This window comes from Heteronotia binoei, chromosome 15 (genome assembly GCF_032191835.1).
Source record: "Heteronotia binoei isolate CCM8104 ecotype False Entrance Well chromosome 15, APGP_CSIRO_Hbin_v1, whole genome shotgun sequence".
In the NCBI taxonomy this organism is placed as follows: domain Eukaryota; kingdom Metazoa; phylum Chordata; class Lepidosauria; order Squamata; family Gekkonidae; genus Heteronotia; species Heteronotia binoei.
Window position 1 is genome coordinate 21,340,822 of NC_083237.1, and position 16,241 is coordinate 21,357,062.

General features: G+C 43.7%; 1 protein-coding gene across 2 annotated transcripts in view; it reads right to left on the reverse strand.

Annotated features, from left to right (window-relative positions):
- Nucleotides 1–15,183, reverse strand: part of STX1B (syntaxin 1B) — a 68,424-nt gene extending 53,241 nt beyond the window's left edge. Inside the window, exon 1 of one of the 2 annotated variants that reach the window (XM_060256265.1) lies at nt 14,886–15,183. In XM_060256265.1, the coding sequence (XP_060112248.1) occupies nt 14,886–14,915 (30 nt within the window). In that variant the 5' untranslated portion in view covers nt 14,916–15,183. The remainder of the gene's footprint in view (nt 1–14,885) is intronic. The other variant, XM_060256264.1, reaches the window with a different exon arrangement.
- Nucleotides 15,184–16,241: the final 1,058 nt, after the last annotated feature.

The following is a 16,241-nucleotide window of genomic DNA, read 5'->3' on the forward strand; positions in this document are numbered from 1 at the left end:
CTTCCTGTTGAAGGCCATGGCTTAGGACGAGAAAGAAGAATACTTCAAATAAACAACTGGCTTTATTGATGGTGTCGTCAGGAAAGATTCGGATTTCTGAACCATGGTTTATGCTTTCAAGATGGTGGTCTTCTATCAGGAGATGGTTTGCACCTTACGGTGGTAGGGGAAAGGGTGTTTGGTAACAGCCTTGCTAACCTAATAAGGAGGGCTTTAAACTAAATTGTATGGGGGAGCAAGACAATAATTCAAAGCGAGACAATAATTCAAAGCATGATGCCAGAAACTGGGGATAAGAACATTAAAGATTTGCTAAGAGTGGTGCATACACTAGGTAATGTTAACTTGCAGGCTTGTACGGAAACCAAACCCTCGGGATGCATAAAACGTGGATTCCGATGTCTCTACACTAATGCACAGAGTATGGGAAACAAACAGGAGGAACTGGAAGTCCTAATAAAAGAAGGAGAGTATGACATAATAGGCCTTACTGAAACTTGGTGGGATGACATTCACAACTGGAACATTAGGATTCAGGGGTACAACTTATTTAAAAGGGACAGGCAAATGAGAAAGGGCGGAGGCGTAGCAGTATATGTGAAGGAGGTATATACTTGTGAGGAAATATGTGAATCTGAGCATGGCAGCTCAGTTGAAAGTCTCTGGGTAAAAATAAAAGGAGTAAGAAATAACAGTGATATTATTGTGGGGGTCTGCTATAGACCACCAAGTCAGTCAGAGGACTTGGATGAGATACTTCTACAGCAGATTGCAAAGTTCTCCAAGAGAAGGGATACAGTGATCATGGGAGGTTTCAATTACCCAGACATCTGTTGGAAGTTCAACTCTGCTAAAAATGAAAAGTCAAATATATTCCTGACTTGTCTTGCTGACAACTTCCTTTTCCAGAAAGTGAAGATGGAAACAAGGGGATCTGCTATCTTGGATTTGATTCTCACCAACAAGGAAGAATTGATTGAAGAAGCAGAAATAGTGGGCACACTGGGCAGTAGTGACCATGTGATTTTGGAATTTACAGTCTTAGAGAAGGGAAAAGCTATACATAGTCAGACTTATAGGTTGGACTTCAGAAAGACAAACTTTGATAAACTTAGAACTATGCTAGGTAAAACCCCATGGTCAGAAATACGTAGGAGGAAGGGGGTCCAGGAGGGGTGGGAGTTTCTTAAAAGCGAAATACTGAAAGCGCAATCACAGACAATTCCTATGAGAAGAAAAAATGGAAAAAGCCTAAAGAAGCCAAAGTGGCTCCATAAACAGTTCTCTAAAGACTTGAGAAATAAAAAAGACTCCTTTAGGAATTGACAGGACGGCCTTATAACCAAGGATGAATATAAACAAATCACCAGGGCTTGTAGAAAAAAAGTTAGGAAAGCTAAAGCTCAGTATGAGCTTAGGCTGGCCAAAGATGCTAAAAACAACAAAAAATGGTTATTTTCTTATGTTCAGAGTAAGAAAAAGAGCAAGGACACGGTAGGCCCAGTGTGAGGGCAAGAAAGTGAAATTGTAACAGGTAATGAAGAGAGGGCGGAACTGCTCAATTCCTACTTTTCCTCAGTCTTCTCTTCTGAGGGAAACAATGCTCAACATGGCAAAAATAGAACATATAAGGAGGGTATGAAGTTCCAACCTAGGATCAACATAAGGGTAGTACATAAACACCTAGTTTCTTTAAATGAAACTAAGTCCTCAGGGCCAGATGAATTGCATCCAAGGGTTCTAAAAGAGCTTGCGGATGTAATTTCTGAGCCTCTGGCTATTATTTTTGAGAATTCTTGGAGAACAGGAGAGGTGCTGGAAGATTGGAGGCAGGCAAATGTTGTCCCCATCTTCAAAAGGGGGAAAAAAGACGATCCGGGTAACTACCAATCCGTCAGCTTGACGTCTATACCTGGAAAAGTTTTAGAGCAAATCATCAAACAGTCGGTCCTGGAACATTTAGAAAGAATGGATGTGATTATTCTAGCTTGGTTTTCTCAAGAACAAGTCATGTCAGACTAACCTGATCTCTTTTTTTGAGAAAGTGACTACCTTGCTGGATCAGGAGAATGCAATAGAGATCGTTTATCTTGATTTCAGTAAGGCTTCTGATAAAGTTCCACATACCATCCTTGTTGACAAGTTGGTAAAATGTGGTTTGGATCCTGTTACCGTTAGGTGGATCTGTAACTGGTTGACAGATCGCACCCAAAGAATGCTTGTGAATGGTTCCTCATCCTCTTGGAGAGAAGTGACGTGGAGTGCCTCAAGGATCTGTCCTGGGACCTGTTTTGTTCAACATCTTTATCAGTGATTTGGATGAAGGAATAGAGGGAATGCTTATTAAATTTGCAGATGATACTACATTGGGAGGGGTTGCAAACACAGAAGAAGACAGAAACAGGATACAGGATGACCTTGACAGGCTGGAAAACTAGGCTAAAATCAATAAAATGAATTTTAACAGGGATAAATGTAAAGTTCTGCATTTAGGTAGAATGCATGGTTATAGGATGGAGGAGACTTGTTTTAGCAGCAGTATGTGTGAAAAGGATCTTGGGGTCTTAGTGGATCATACGCTGAACATGAGTCAACAGTGTGATGTGGTGGCTAAAAAGGCAAATGCAATTTTGGGCTGTATCAACAGAAGTATAGTGTCCAGATCACATGATGTGATGGTATCACTTTACTCTGCTCTGGTAAGACCTCACCCGGAGTATTGTGTTCAGTTTTGGGCACCACATTTTAAGAAGGATATATACAAGCTGGAACGGGTCCAGAGGAGGGTGACAAAGATTGTGAGGGGTCTGGAGACCAAGTCCTATGAGGAAAGGTTGAAGGAGCTGGGGATGTTTAGCCTGGAGAGGAGGCGGCTGAGAGGTGATATGATCACCATCTTCAAGTACCTGAAGGGCTGTCATTATAGAGGATGGTGTGGAATTCTTTTCTGTGGCCCCAGAAGGTAGGACCAGAACCAATGGGTTGAAATTAAATCAAGAGTTTCTGGTTCAACATTAGGAAGAACTTCCAGGCTGTTTGAGCGATTCCTCAGTGGAACAGGCTTCCTTGGGAGGTGGCGGGTTCTCCTTCCTTGGAGGTTTTTAAACAGAGGCTAGATGGCCATCTGACAGCAATGAAGATGTTGTGAATTTAGGGGGAGGTGTTTGTGAGTTTCCTGCATTGTGCAGGGGGTTGGACTAGGTGACCCTAGAGGTCCCTTCCAACTCTATGATTCTAATTTATGCAGTAGCTCACCATTTTAATGCCAGTAGCTCACAAAAAAGGTTTGCTCACAAGACTCCACAGCTTAGAGGGAACATTGGAGGGACTACTGGTCTGCAGTACTCCTGGAATTGCAGTTGATCTCCAGGCTACAGAGACCAGTTCCCCTGGAGAAAATGGACTCTATAATATCCCCCCTAAACTGAGACCTCTCCCCTCCTTAAAACTCTACCCTTACCAGACATCACTTCCAAACCCTCAGAAATTTCCCAACTTGGAGTTGGCATTCATAAAGGTTCAGTGTGGAGGATGTTTGCTCATGTAGCCTCAAACCTGAGAGGATGGGGGAGGGGAAGGGACACAGACTTTTGTCGGATGAGAGAAGAGCAAGGATTACAGGATAGTTAGAATTAAGGCTGGGGTCTTAGCTTTGGTTATTAAGCTTCCTTTGTTGCAATACAATCAAAATTTCAATTTTTTTACAATATTTTATTTTTAAGAGGACGAAAATGAGAAGCAACAACACTGTTTGATTCTCCTCATAGCTGAATTTGCAGGTTTGTAAGGAACAGCTACATGTGCCATACTCCTTGAAGGCACAAAAACCATCCACAAAGGCAGGGGGGAGATTTATGGCTATAAAGCTCCTTTTTGGTGGTTTCCGTGCACATACGTGTGTGTGTGAGAGAGAGAGAGAGAGAGTATTTGGAGCTGTCAAAAAAAAAAGGACAGCACCTTAAAAGCTGACGTGAAAGCGGACAGGTGACAGATTGGGCTCTATTGGAGGCAAAATAGAAGAGAGGATTTTTTTTTAAAGTGGTGGGGAAATATTATCAGCACAGCTGGGTGCACTGGCCACTAAATTCTTCATCAAGAAAATGCTGGATTTGGGTGATCTGCTTATATTATGCTAATATGCTCTTTTGCATAATTTATGCTGTTTCTGCTTGGCACAAGAGTTACAGAAGCTGCACACCTAACTAAATCCTGGCTAGGACAGGCTTTTAGTAACCCCTTGGCAAGGTTACCCTAATTTCATGGGATTTCCTGCAATATCTCTCCTTTCTACATCATTCCGGTAACATCAGAAACTGCCAGGCATGTAGGAGGAGCCCACATTGTGGCTCCTTCCCATATCACCACTGCATTCTGTGCCTGGAGACAGTTGGTATTTCAGGAAGAACCTGCTTTGTGGACTCTTCCCAAGTAACCTAGGGATTGTCCTACATGACTAGAATTGCATGGCAAGGCCATACCTTGCAATGGTTCCTAAGCCATGGAGATAACTTACCAAAGGAGCTACAAAATGCCACCAGGAACTGGTTGTGCATTTTTGACCCTATCTTTGCATGCTAGAAACTCTGAACACCCTAATTCTAAAAATGCTGAATACCAAATTCCACATTTGTTATCCAGTAGTTCATACCCTGACCTGGGTGGTCCAGGCTAGTCCATTCTCATCAGATCTTAGAAGCTAAGCAGCGTTGGCCCTGGTTAGTACGTGGATGAGAGACCACAAAGGAAGTTCAGGGTTGTTATGCAGAGGCAGGCAACAGGAAACCACCCTTTATTCTCTTGCCTTGCCTTGAAAATCCCACTGATGCTCACTGGGTCACTTTGGCCCAGATGCAACCTCTCAGATTGAACTACTTCACAGGAAAGGAGGAGGAAGAAGAGGAAGAAGAATGGATTTATACCCTGCCCCTCACTCTGAATCTCAGAGTGGCTTACAATCTCCTTTACCTTCCTCCCCCACAACAAACACCCTGTGAGGTGAGTGGTGCTGAGAGAGCTCTCACAGAAGCTGCCCTTTCAAAGACAGCTCAGCGAGAGCTCTGGCTAACCCAAGGCCATTCCAGCAGCTGCAAGTGGAGGAGTGGGGAATCCCAGATAAGTTCTCCCAGGTAAGAGTCCGCACACATAACCACTACACCAAACTAGCTCTCAGGAGGATAAAATTTAGGCGTTTGGAGATGGGGATGAGGATCCACATGCATCACCCTGGCCTCCTTGTAAGAAGAGACAGGATAAATGGGGGGAAATGCTATTACAGTTAAGCATTAGTGGCCAAGCCACAATTAACTGTTTGCTCAGGACAAACATTTGCTACTTTGGGGTGCAACAATACCTCCTCCTACCAGCCCTAGTCAAGAACGGTGCAGCTGTGTAGGGCAGTGAAGGGGCTATTATGGTGGCACTGCATATTAGATCTGCAACCATGACTTGTGTCTCCAAGACACTTGGAAGTTTGGTGAAAATCATTTGCAAGGAACAGGGAGGCAAGAGATCTGTATCAGAAGCCCTCATTTCAAAGGTAAAGTGGGCAGCAACCAGAAACAGAGCTTTTCCTGTGGTAGCCCTTTGACTGTTGAATGCAGCTGGCCTGGCTTATTAAGTGCCAAGTGGAAAGCATTTTGGCTTTTAGTTGTGTTGCATTTTTAAAATTTATTTATATTCTGTCTTTCTCCCCAATGGAGACCCAAAGATGCTTATATTGTTTTCCTCTCCATTTTATCCTCACAACAACTCTGTGAGGTAGGTCAGGCGGAGAGTGTGTGACTTGCTCAAGATCACACAGTAAGTTTCCATGGCAGAGTGGGATTCAAACCCAGGTTTCCCAGATCCTAGCCTGACACTAACCATTACATCAGGCTGGCTCTTTTGGATACACTAATTCTTAGGTTAAAATTTGTTACTGCCTGAACCTTGCTGGTTTACAATTTCTACACTTTTGTTCCAGCTACTGACTTTTGAGATGGTTCTTTCCAAGGCTATTTTTAATGTATAGTATTTTATATCATGTTGTAGTGCATTAACAATTGTGTGAACTGCTTCAAGCACTTAATTAACTGCATGGTTAATAAACAACCCCAAGCAAACAAATAAGCTATTCTCTGTACTTCTGAGGCCTAGAAACTTAATTTGCAGAAACATTCTCTAGGTTCCATGATGGGCAGCAGACTGAGCTACATGAGGAATTCTGCAAGACAATCAGGGAATTCTGGGACATTACACAGAAGCATCAGTGGTGCATCCTCTTTCCAGCCTTTGCTGGAAAGACCTAAAGCCACCAACAGAGCTTTGATTACAAGTCTGCCTCTCCTGGAAATGCTTACGGACAATCGCTGAAGTAGGCCCTAGGGGCTTAGAAATTAAAGACAACAAGAAGGTCTGAACACATGACCAGTTTAAAGCCTCACATTATTTAAGCAAAGCTCCGGACAATAACAATTTTAGGTGGCTGTGCAACTTACGACGCAATCCTAAGCAGAGTTATGGCCTTCTAAGTCAACTGAACTCAGTGGGCTTGGAAGGATATAGTGTCTGTTTAGAATCCAATGGCTTTACTAGAGGAGATTGCTACCTCTGCAAAAAGCAGTGTACATGTATCAATTACAAGCACAAATGTGTGTGCATATACACACACACACACATGCAAGGGAGGGGAATATCTGGGAATGCCATCAGATAGGAAAAATAGCATGTAGATGGTTACATTCATGCCTCAGATTCAGCAGGAGCTCACAGCAGCGCAGCTCCTGAACCCTTCTTCCTCCCTACCTACCTTGTCCATTGAATAGTAGGTGCAGCTGCATAACAGTCCCTGGATTAGGAGAGTGGGCAGCCAGCCCCCAAGGGCTTTGCCACGCCCCCAGCAGTCCTCATTAACCCCTGAAGCCCTATGCCACCCTTTCTCCACTTATGTGATTTCAGGCAGCGGGTGGCTTGCTGGCCTTTTGATTGGGGTGGGGGGGGCGGCCCAGGAGAGCCCAGGCAAGCGAGTCCTGCTTGAGCTGGTTGGATTCCTGGCCAGGCCAAGCAGGCCTCGCTTGCCCAGAGCTCTCCTTTCTTGCATCGGGTTGCTTTTGGCTGGGTGGGAGCAGCATATGCTAATGAGTTATGCTAATGAGCTCCACCACCTATTTTTCTACAAAACGACCCCTGGTTATATTAATAGGAGAGAGCCCTCCTATTCAACAATAAACCCCCTCCTTAGTCAAGATAATGTGTATCCTTTAGTTCTGCAGTTGGACAAGACAATCAAATCATTCAAAACAGGCCACAAGATTCAGTATTCAAAGAAATGTTATCTTTCGTTATAAACTTCCCCTGAATGCTTCTAGTCCTTAAGGTGGAAACACAGACTTGAAAAAACATGGGCAGCAGATCTCAGGAGCCTAAGGGGAATTTGCATAGGGCAAGGGTGTCAAACATATGGCCTGCAGGACGAAGTCAATCCATCCAGGGCTCTTATCCTGTCTGCAAGCAACTGGTTATTACCTTTATTGCCAGATGACAGAGGCTGGGCATTATGTCCCTGTATTCTGTCCCAGTGATAATGAGAAACTGGCAGTGGAAGTTGGAGGGTGGGCATCAGCGAGATACTTTGAGAAAATACTGTAAGAGTGTTAATGTTTAAAGCATGTTTGTATTTTGAGTAAAAAAGAATATCATTACTTGGGTTTGCCTGTGTCCTTTATAAAGTCTGTATCTCCAGTACTGGCATAGTCTTTGAGAACAGGGCTACAGTGCTCCACAGCATCATGCCTCTCATCTGAACTAGGAGTGGCGCATTAACAGAAAATCACCGAGAGATGCATATTTGCATAAATCACACAATAGCAAAATACTATTTTAAAAATTAAAAAGCAGAAATGGAGAAGAGGCTTCTGCCTACCACTAAACTCCATGACTTCTTTCCCCATCGTGAGGAACTGAAATGTTTCTTCTCACTTTTGGATTTGGCTTGCAGCTTATAAATAATTATATACTACCCTAGTTGCAAACCTTTTTGGAGCAGCATTGCAGCATTCTGCTGTTCTCTCCAACAGGGACGGCCAAAATGGCAGTTTGCAAGACCCCAAAGTATTATCTGTCCCATGCTGGCCTCTATCCAGTTTTGATCAAGCTCTGGTAAAAGGTTTCCACTGAAAAAGATAATTTCAACTTGAATCTATACATTTGTCCAGCAGTCAGTAAAACCACTAGTATCATTCAGTACTGTCTGTGGCAATGGCTTTCCAGATCTCAGGCAGGCACTTTGTACCAAAGATCATTGGGAACTGAGAATGCGAAGGAATAAACTTGGGACCTTCTGCATTTGCTATACTACTAAACTCTATGACTTCCCCCCTTCCCATTGCAAGAAACTGAAATGTCTCTTCTCACTTGGTTTTTGAAAATAGGTTGTAAGTGAAGGGATTATTTTGTGCAGACCACTCTCTGATGCGCCTTCCCTGTCCTTCCAGTAATAAAGAATTTTGGAATTCTCTGCTCTGTTGCTTCTACCATCACTGTTGGTGTTAAAAAATTAGTAGTGATAGTCAGATGGACTGATAACAGATAAATATGGACCGATAGAACCAAAATTTCCAAAGGATTGCCTAATATCTATGAACATCATTTCTGAAGTCATAATCAAAGCCCTCTGGATGACTAGACAGGGCCTTTTCTGTGATGGCACAATTAAGGTGCACATATTCAACAGATGTCATCTGTGTTTATATTATTTTAAAATAGTTTTATTAGATTTTCAGGTTTTTATAGATGCCCAGTTAAAGGTGTACTGTTTGCCTTTGGTGGAAGAGAATTAATGTTTTATTGTACTGGAGTTATCTTCTGTTTGGAGTGTTCTCTGCTTTCAGTTTGTGCATGTTTTATGTGCATTCCTCTTTTTGGTTCTTGTGTGACTTTGTATGCATAAGTCATCCTGCAGATTAACTGGAGCCAAGCAGGGTAAAAATCTTTTAAATACGTTTTTAAAAAGGAGTCCAGGGTAGATACAGTGTTGGATTATGCTTATAAACAGAATGTCATCATGCAGGAAACAAGAATGGTTGTTAAGTGTGTACAAAAGAATACTTCTATAAACTACAGAGGGGTCCTCTCCCCACATTTAGGTTTAATGAGATGCCACAAGTGATTCCTACAGATATACGCAGAAAGGGTGGAAAGCAACCAGGAAGATTTCAAACCCATGATGAGTTCTTAGTTCTGCACTATGTTTAGTTTCCCATGCAGAATTTTCCCCATTATATTTATGCAACTCTGGATGTTATTTTTGCACCATCTGTGTATAGATCATGTATCAGTGGCATAAAAGAAACAAACAAATCAGAAATGAATATAGGCAAAACAGATCAACTCGCAACAGCATATGAAAAACAGTGTATTCATATGCCAAATTGTGCTGAAGAGGTAAGTGTTGGCTGGCATTTTAATTTGTGATGGAGCTCATTAATCAAAGGCCTGCAACAAGATAATAAAAAGGGGGATGCCTCCCCCAAAAAAGACCTTCTTAGTGGTGGCTCTTCAACTGTGGGACTTCCTCCCCATGTGGATCCATCAGGGGTTCACTTGGACTCATGTTAGGTGCCTGGTAAAAACACCTGAACATTTTTGCTGTTTAACGTGCAAACCAATCAACTGGTTTTGCTGCTATTCTTATCTTTGTGTGTGCTGTTGTTTTAATACCAACTGTTTGTATTTTGCAAAGTGCTTTAAGAACCCTGGTTAGTGGGCAATAGTAATACTTTTTTCCTTAAATAGTAGTGGGAGAAACACAGCTAACTCCCCACAGAAATCTGGGTTTAAGGAGAAAGACTTGCAAAGAGAAGCCAGCAGGACTTCTAAGCAGGCCAAAGTCCCAGTCTTTTTTAGCAAATAAGCTCACCAGCCCCCAAATGGGGCCCCACCTAGCCTAGACACATTTCTGACCTCTTGACAAAAGGTTACAACTGTTAGACAGGGGAATACTTGATTATAATTTCACCTCCACCAATCTTTGCAAATCCCTCTCTTCTTAAATTCCTATACCTTGATTCCGTTTTACCACTTTCTTCTCCCTGGCAATAGATATCGTAAAACACTAAATGACCAATAGCGACTGTTCTTTCTTTCTGCCAGCTTGTATCTTCTGTTCTGTGGCAATGAGTCCCACAGGTTAACGACTCAGCTGGAAAATGGCCACGTCTTTTCTTCAGGCACCATCTACATGCCACATTTTTGCATGGCTTTTAAATCAGCTGAAATGTTACGGCTTCCACTCCTCCCTCAGAGGAACACTGGGAATTTTCAAGGGGTGATGAGAACACTCTGTCCTTCCTTTCTTAAGGAACTACAGTGGGTAAAATTATGCTGAATTCAGTTACAGTTATGCATTGCTGAACAACTTAAATGGGTGCATTTGGGGTTTAGGATATGGGTTTCACAAAAATGCCTTTTTCATGCTTTGGTGACTCAATTTGACTCTATCACTTTATAGCATGGTTTATAGTGAACTAAACAATATTCTTCCGATCCTCAACGCATTTATCTTTTAGGAGCATTTGGAGCAGAGATTCCCAAACCAGTGCTGCACAGTATAAACACAATATGGGACAAGGGATTCAGTTCAGATTCTCACTTGGCCACAAAGTTTGCTGAGTGGCACTGGATAATAATCATTGCGTAGGATGGTAATAACAACAGCATTATGTAGTGTTTTTGAGTGCCTCAGCCACTGTACATGCAATATGTCTGCAATTCATACAATTCTATAAGGAAAGTCAGTATTTTTTTTATTGCCCTAATATTTTTGGGGGGGTGGGTAGTTTACCAGATGCCACCTATTATGTTCATGGCAAAGGTGAAATTTGAACTGGGGTACGACCCCCCCATTTTAAATGCTGGAAAGTTAAATGGACACCTAGATAGACACCAAGTGCTTTGTTTATCTTGTGGTGCCCCTCTTCTGCCTATATTATTATTTTTAGATTAAAATATACAAGGTAAATGAATGAACCAGTTATGGGGAGGTCTGCCGTTCCCTCCTCAGCTATGCAATTGTTTGTTTTCCACTGCCCTGTTTTCACCTTCTGTGCACTTTAAGCTTCTAATCCTTAGTAAGGAGGACACTTCCCTCCCACTGATACAGGGGGGGGGGGGTTGAAACTTGTAATGACAAACTGGAAGACAGGAATTCTGAACACCCTCCACCCACCTCTGCCTCCTAATTTTCATTCCTATACATCTCCACCTGCTGAGGAATCTGTTTTGGTTCCTCCTCCCACACTCCCCTCTGTACTCAGAACAGCCTTCGGTTCCTCTCCTCCTTCACATCTCTCAAGACCTTCAGCAAAATCCTTCCTTACCTCATCTTACCTACAGCTCCACCTGACTCTTCCCACCTCAGCTTCATGCTTCACATGTCAACCTCCCTATCTCTCCAACCTACAGTTTAATGTGTCCAGTAAGGCATCTGGGCACACTCTGTGCAGCTCCAAGAACACCATCAACACTTAACAAATAGCCAGGATCTGGGTATGTGCAGTGTGGGTTTATGGGTCTCTGGAGAACTGAACAACTCTGTTCTAAGGGTCCATTTCCACAGCCGCTCTCAGACACTGTAACAAACCAGTCGCAGCATCTGTCCACCTGTAGGTGCACTACTGGACTCCCTCTCTTTGGGGACTCACCAAAGCCTGAACTTGAGCACATTTTCCAAAGATTTATCCTTTTTTAAAAAAACATAAAACACATTTCAGTTGGCTATAGTATGGGCCATAATAAGTGAGCAATGTGGTTTTGTGCCAGCTGTTTTTTCCCCCCTCCTCGATTTGCCTGAACGTAGTGTTGCTTTTCCTCTTCCCCAGTGGAGCCTGGGTGGGCTGAAATATTGAAGAGATAAACAAATAGGCTTGCGAGAAGGGCTGTGTTCCCACCCCCATCCCTCCGGTGAACCATAATTGCAAAGCAAAGCAATCATCCCACCCTACTTCTGTGGGCTTCGAATCCCAGATCACGATAGCAAGATCCCACCCCCAAACTCACACACCTCGCCTAAGGGCTGCGGGCTCCTCGGGTTCCTTGCTGGCTTCTCAATCTCTCCCCCCCCCCCGCCCTCAGGATTAGCTGCCACCACACTGGGTATCAACACCCCTTCCCTTCTGCCAACACACCTGCTTTTATAACCATCCCCCCTCCTCCCCCATGTCTCTACATATGTATATCTGTATGTGTTTGTGAGTGTCTTCCCTTCCCACTGCATTCAGCTGCCAACGTTATCAACACTGAGGTGGAGGGGGTGGCACAGAGAAAGAGAGGAGATACACACACACTCACAGATACACACAAGCCTTTGGCTCCTGCAGCAAAACCGTCTCCTCCATCATAACCCCCCCTCCAACGCACAATGCGCCAACGATAAAGCAATGCCATTTTTTTTCTTGCCCGGCCAGAAGGATAAGCAGGAATGCAGGAACATTCTCTGCCCGTTGGCAAAAGAGAAGATTTGGGAAGGGGGGGGGTGGAAAGAGAAGGTGTTTTTCGTTGCTTTCATTCTCTGAATCAGGGCTCAGCACACCACCCTCTCCTATCAACATCCACTTAAAGGATATTCCCAGGATCCATGTCTGTGTGCACATCAACAATTTTCTGTATTTATCCATGCAGATTTGGAGAGAGAGAGTATGCAAATATGTGATTTTAAAAACAAAACAATAAGATGATTCCCTTTTTTTGTTGTTGCCGTATTTGCCTTGAATCACCCCCCATCACCCTAGTTTTTTAAATGAAGGGAGAATTGCTGAATTCTGCTGTCTCTGCAGATGGAAGCGTTTGGAATGGTGATTGTTAAGCGCCTCTCTCTGTATTCTCCACTCTGATTAAAAGCATATCTCAAAGGGGGCAAAGGGAGAGAAGAGAAAAAAAGTCTACCAAGCCTTGGAAAGGTCACAGAATTATTTCACCAGGGTTGCAATTATATCCTTTAGTGTGGGGTGGGGGTGGGGGTTGTTTTCTCTTTCCAATCTTTGGAAAGTGGTTTGACAAGAAATAGTCTGCAAAGATTCTTTGGGCACTAAAAATGCAAATGCACCAACCAAGGAAAAAAGAAAGAAAAAGAAATTGGGTAATGTCCAACCAATGAGAAAATACTTCAATGTTCCCCCAATAATTTCTTCATATTTTGTGAGAGAAGATTCAGCATTGAAGACACACACAGAAATGAAGGTACAAAACAAAACTCTGTCTTCTACACACAGACACTTAGGGATTTCTCTCTCTCTCACTCTCTCTCTCTCTCTCTCACACACACACACACACACACACACACAAAGCATATATTCCTCAAAGTAACATAGAAGATACTGAAAATGGCCCAAAAGAAATAGCACGAGGGTAACTGACTAGAATACTTAACAGAAAATCTTGTCAAAAAATTCACTTTGGGCAATATTATTATTTTTAAAGTGAAGAAATAAAATAGCATTAACTAAACTTAATAACAAAAAGGACCCTTTAATCCCTTCCCCCCAAGTCACTAATTACCCTATCTTGGCATCAACAAGCAATCAGAAGGATCCCAGGAAGTAGATCCCTCCCCATTCCATCACCCCACTTCCCCTGATGTGGCCACAGCAAGCGCCCCCCCCTTGTCTGCTTTATGTTTTATATGAATGACTCCATCCCCTGAGGAAGGGGGGGGGGCAATGACAAGAGGGAAGGCTGGGAGAGAACAAGAGAGAACCTAGAGGCAAAGATTTGCTGTGAGTCTTCAGACTTAAACAGAAATCTCCAAGTTGCACCAAATCCAAGCAAAGCAGAAAAAAGGCATAAGGGGGGAGGGGGAGCAGACTAGTGGTGTGTGTAGATGATGCTGTCTTACAAAAGGGAGGGGGGGTGTTCTGAAAATTACTTCATACGGCCTCTTCTCAGCCCTCCTACATAGGAGCAATCACTCCACGCTAATCAGAAAATGACATTAACAAACTGGGATATACAACTTCCCCCTTCCCTTTGGCCCCCCAAGCCTCTCCCCTGAGACAGAATCCATCAAATCCAATTTGACTCAACCTTCAGCCCACCCCGAAGCGGGGTGGGGTGGGGTGGGGAATTTATCAATCTTAACATTTCTCCCAGCAAGCTACAATTCCAAAGGAAGCTGGGGAGGGAAAGCAGGCTCCTCCTCATCCTGCCCCCCCACTTCCTGAAATATTGGAGTGCTTTAAGAGTTATTCCTTTCCCTCCAACCCCCTCTCCTCCTCAAGAAGGGGAGGGATTGAATGACCTATAAAAACTAGCTGTTTCCTCCTCCTCCTCCTAACCCCCCCCCCTCCAATTTCTACAGACATACATTGACTGGGGAGGGGGGTTCAGAATTTTTCATACAAATTGCTACTCAAAAAAATAAGTAACATAATCATCCTTAATAACTTAAGAAGGTTTTATCCAATACAAATGACCTATTAAAATTCAATGCACACCCAATTTAGTTACACAAATATTCTTCTCCACATAAAGCTAAATCTCAGCCTTTCCTCTACTACTGAAATATGAATACCTCCCCAAACCAAGTATCTCTCCCCCCATCATGGGAATGTGAGACATCCTTGAGACATTAATCTGCTGTCCAATCCTTCTTTCCCCCAAATAATCCTTCACACACACCCCAAAGTAATTCAGATATCTGGTTTTCCCTCTTGCCAGCGAATCCTGAGACGGCTATTGTAGCAGGAGGAATATTTCCCTGAAGATTTTGAAGGGGAGAAAGGAAATGTCTCTAAGGGGTACTGCTAACCTCCCCCTTCCATTAATAATTGTGGGGGGAGATGTAGAGGAGGGGGCTGCGAGGTCACAGATCACACGCATTCGCTGGAAGTAGGAGAAAGGAAATAGAATCTTACAGTTCTCAACTCCTGAGTACGATCCTTCATTGTGCTTCCTCGTGAGGTTGCCGGTCCTCAGTCGGTTTGCTCTCCCCCCCCCCTCCCTGTGGCACGGCAGACAGACACGATGGCTGGCGTGGACCCCTCTTCTCTGGGGTGGTGGAGGAGAAGATTGGAGGGGGGGAGGGTACAGGTAATCGCAGCAAGAGATAAACTGAGCTTCCCTGCTCAGCCAAGCTGGGAAAAGAAAGCTGCTCTAAGGATGGAGAGAGGTTGGTGCTGATGCAGCAGAGGAGGGTGGGAGGATGCAGAAGAGGGAGCGAGAGGCAAGCAGGGAGGGGGAAGCAGAACTAAAGACGCTGGGCATGCTCGCTGCACCCCCTCCCACTCAAGGGGCCATGGGAGTTGTAGTCTGCTAAAGGGAAAGGGGAAATAATGGGTGAGAGTTGGCTTCTAAAGATCACAACATCCACACTCAACATTAATTCACTTGAGTCTACTTAACATGGATTGCTTCCCCTAGAACAGCTCTTTAATGTGCTTGCAGCCAGAGTGGATTGAAAGTGCTAAAAAATGGGCAGAGAATTCACAAGTAGCTACAGATAAAGCTCACATTTGAAGTAAATTGTCCTAAAGGTTGTAAATGTAGACCAAGGCTTTTATTTAGATTATTCTTACCTTCCTTCTCACCAAGGAGTTCAGGGTGATATACATAGTATATCTCTCCTTTTAACTTCACAACAATTCTATAAGGTAGGCCAAGCTGAATGTTAACTTCTGGTTCCAGGTCACCCATTAAGTAGAAGTTTGAACCCACCTATCATAGTCCAAGCCTAACCACTACAACAGCAGCCTTCCATCGTTCCAAATGTGGGACCCACCTTTTTAAAAAAAAATATATATGGGGCCTACTGAGCTGCAAACACATTACAGGAAATCATGCAACATCAGAGTCACATGACAAGAAGCTGAGGAGCCAGGGTTGAAGCCTCACCAGTGGGAGGACTCCATGCTGCATGAATGCACAGAGAACTACCAGTGAGAGTACACAGTTAGTCCCAGGGTGGGGGACCAAGGCAAGGGGGAATGGGATCTCTGAAGGTGGCCTATGCTCCGAAAACTGCACTCTACTCCTGAGTGATCTCATGCCACTGCCCTGCTGGTCTTCTCAGTGTGTAGGCAAGGAGAAGAAGGAAGCCATGGCTCAGTGGCAGCGAATCTGCTTGGTATGCAGAATGTCCCAGGTTCAATCCCCAGCATGTTCAGTTTAAAAGATCTGACAGCATGTGGTTTGAAAGACCTCTGCCTGAGACGCTGGAGAGCCACATCCAGTCTGAGTAGACAATACAAACTTTGATGGTCTGATTCAGCATA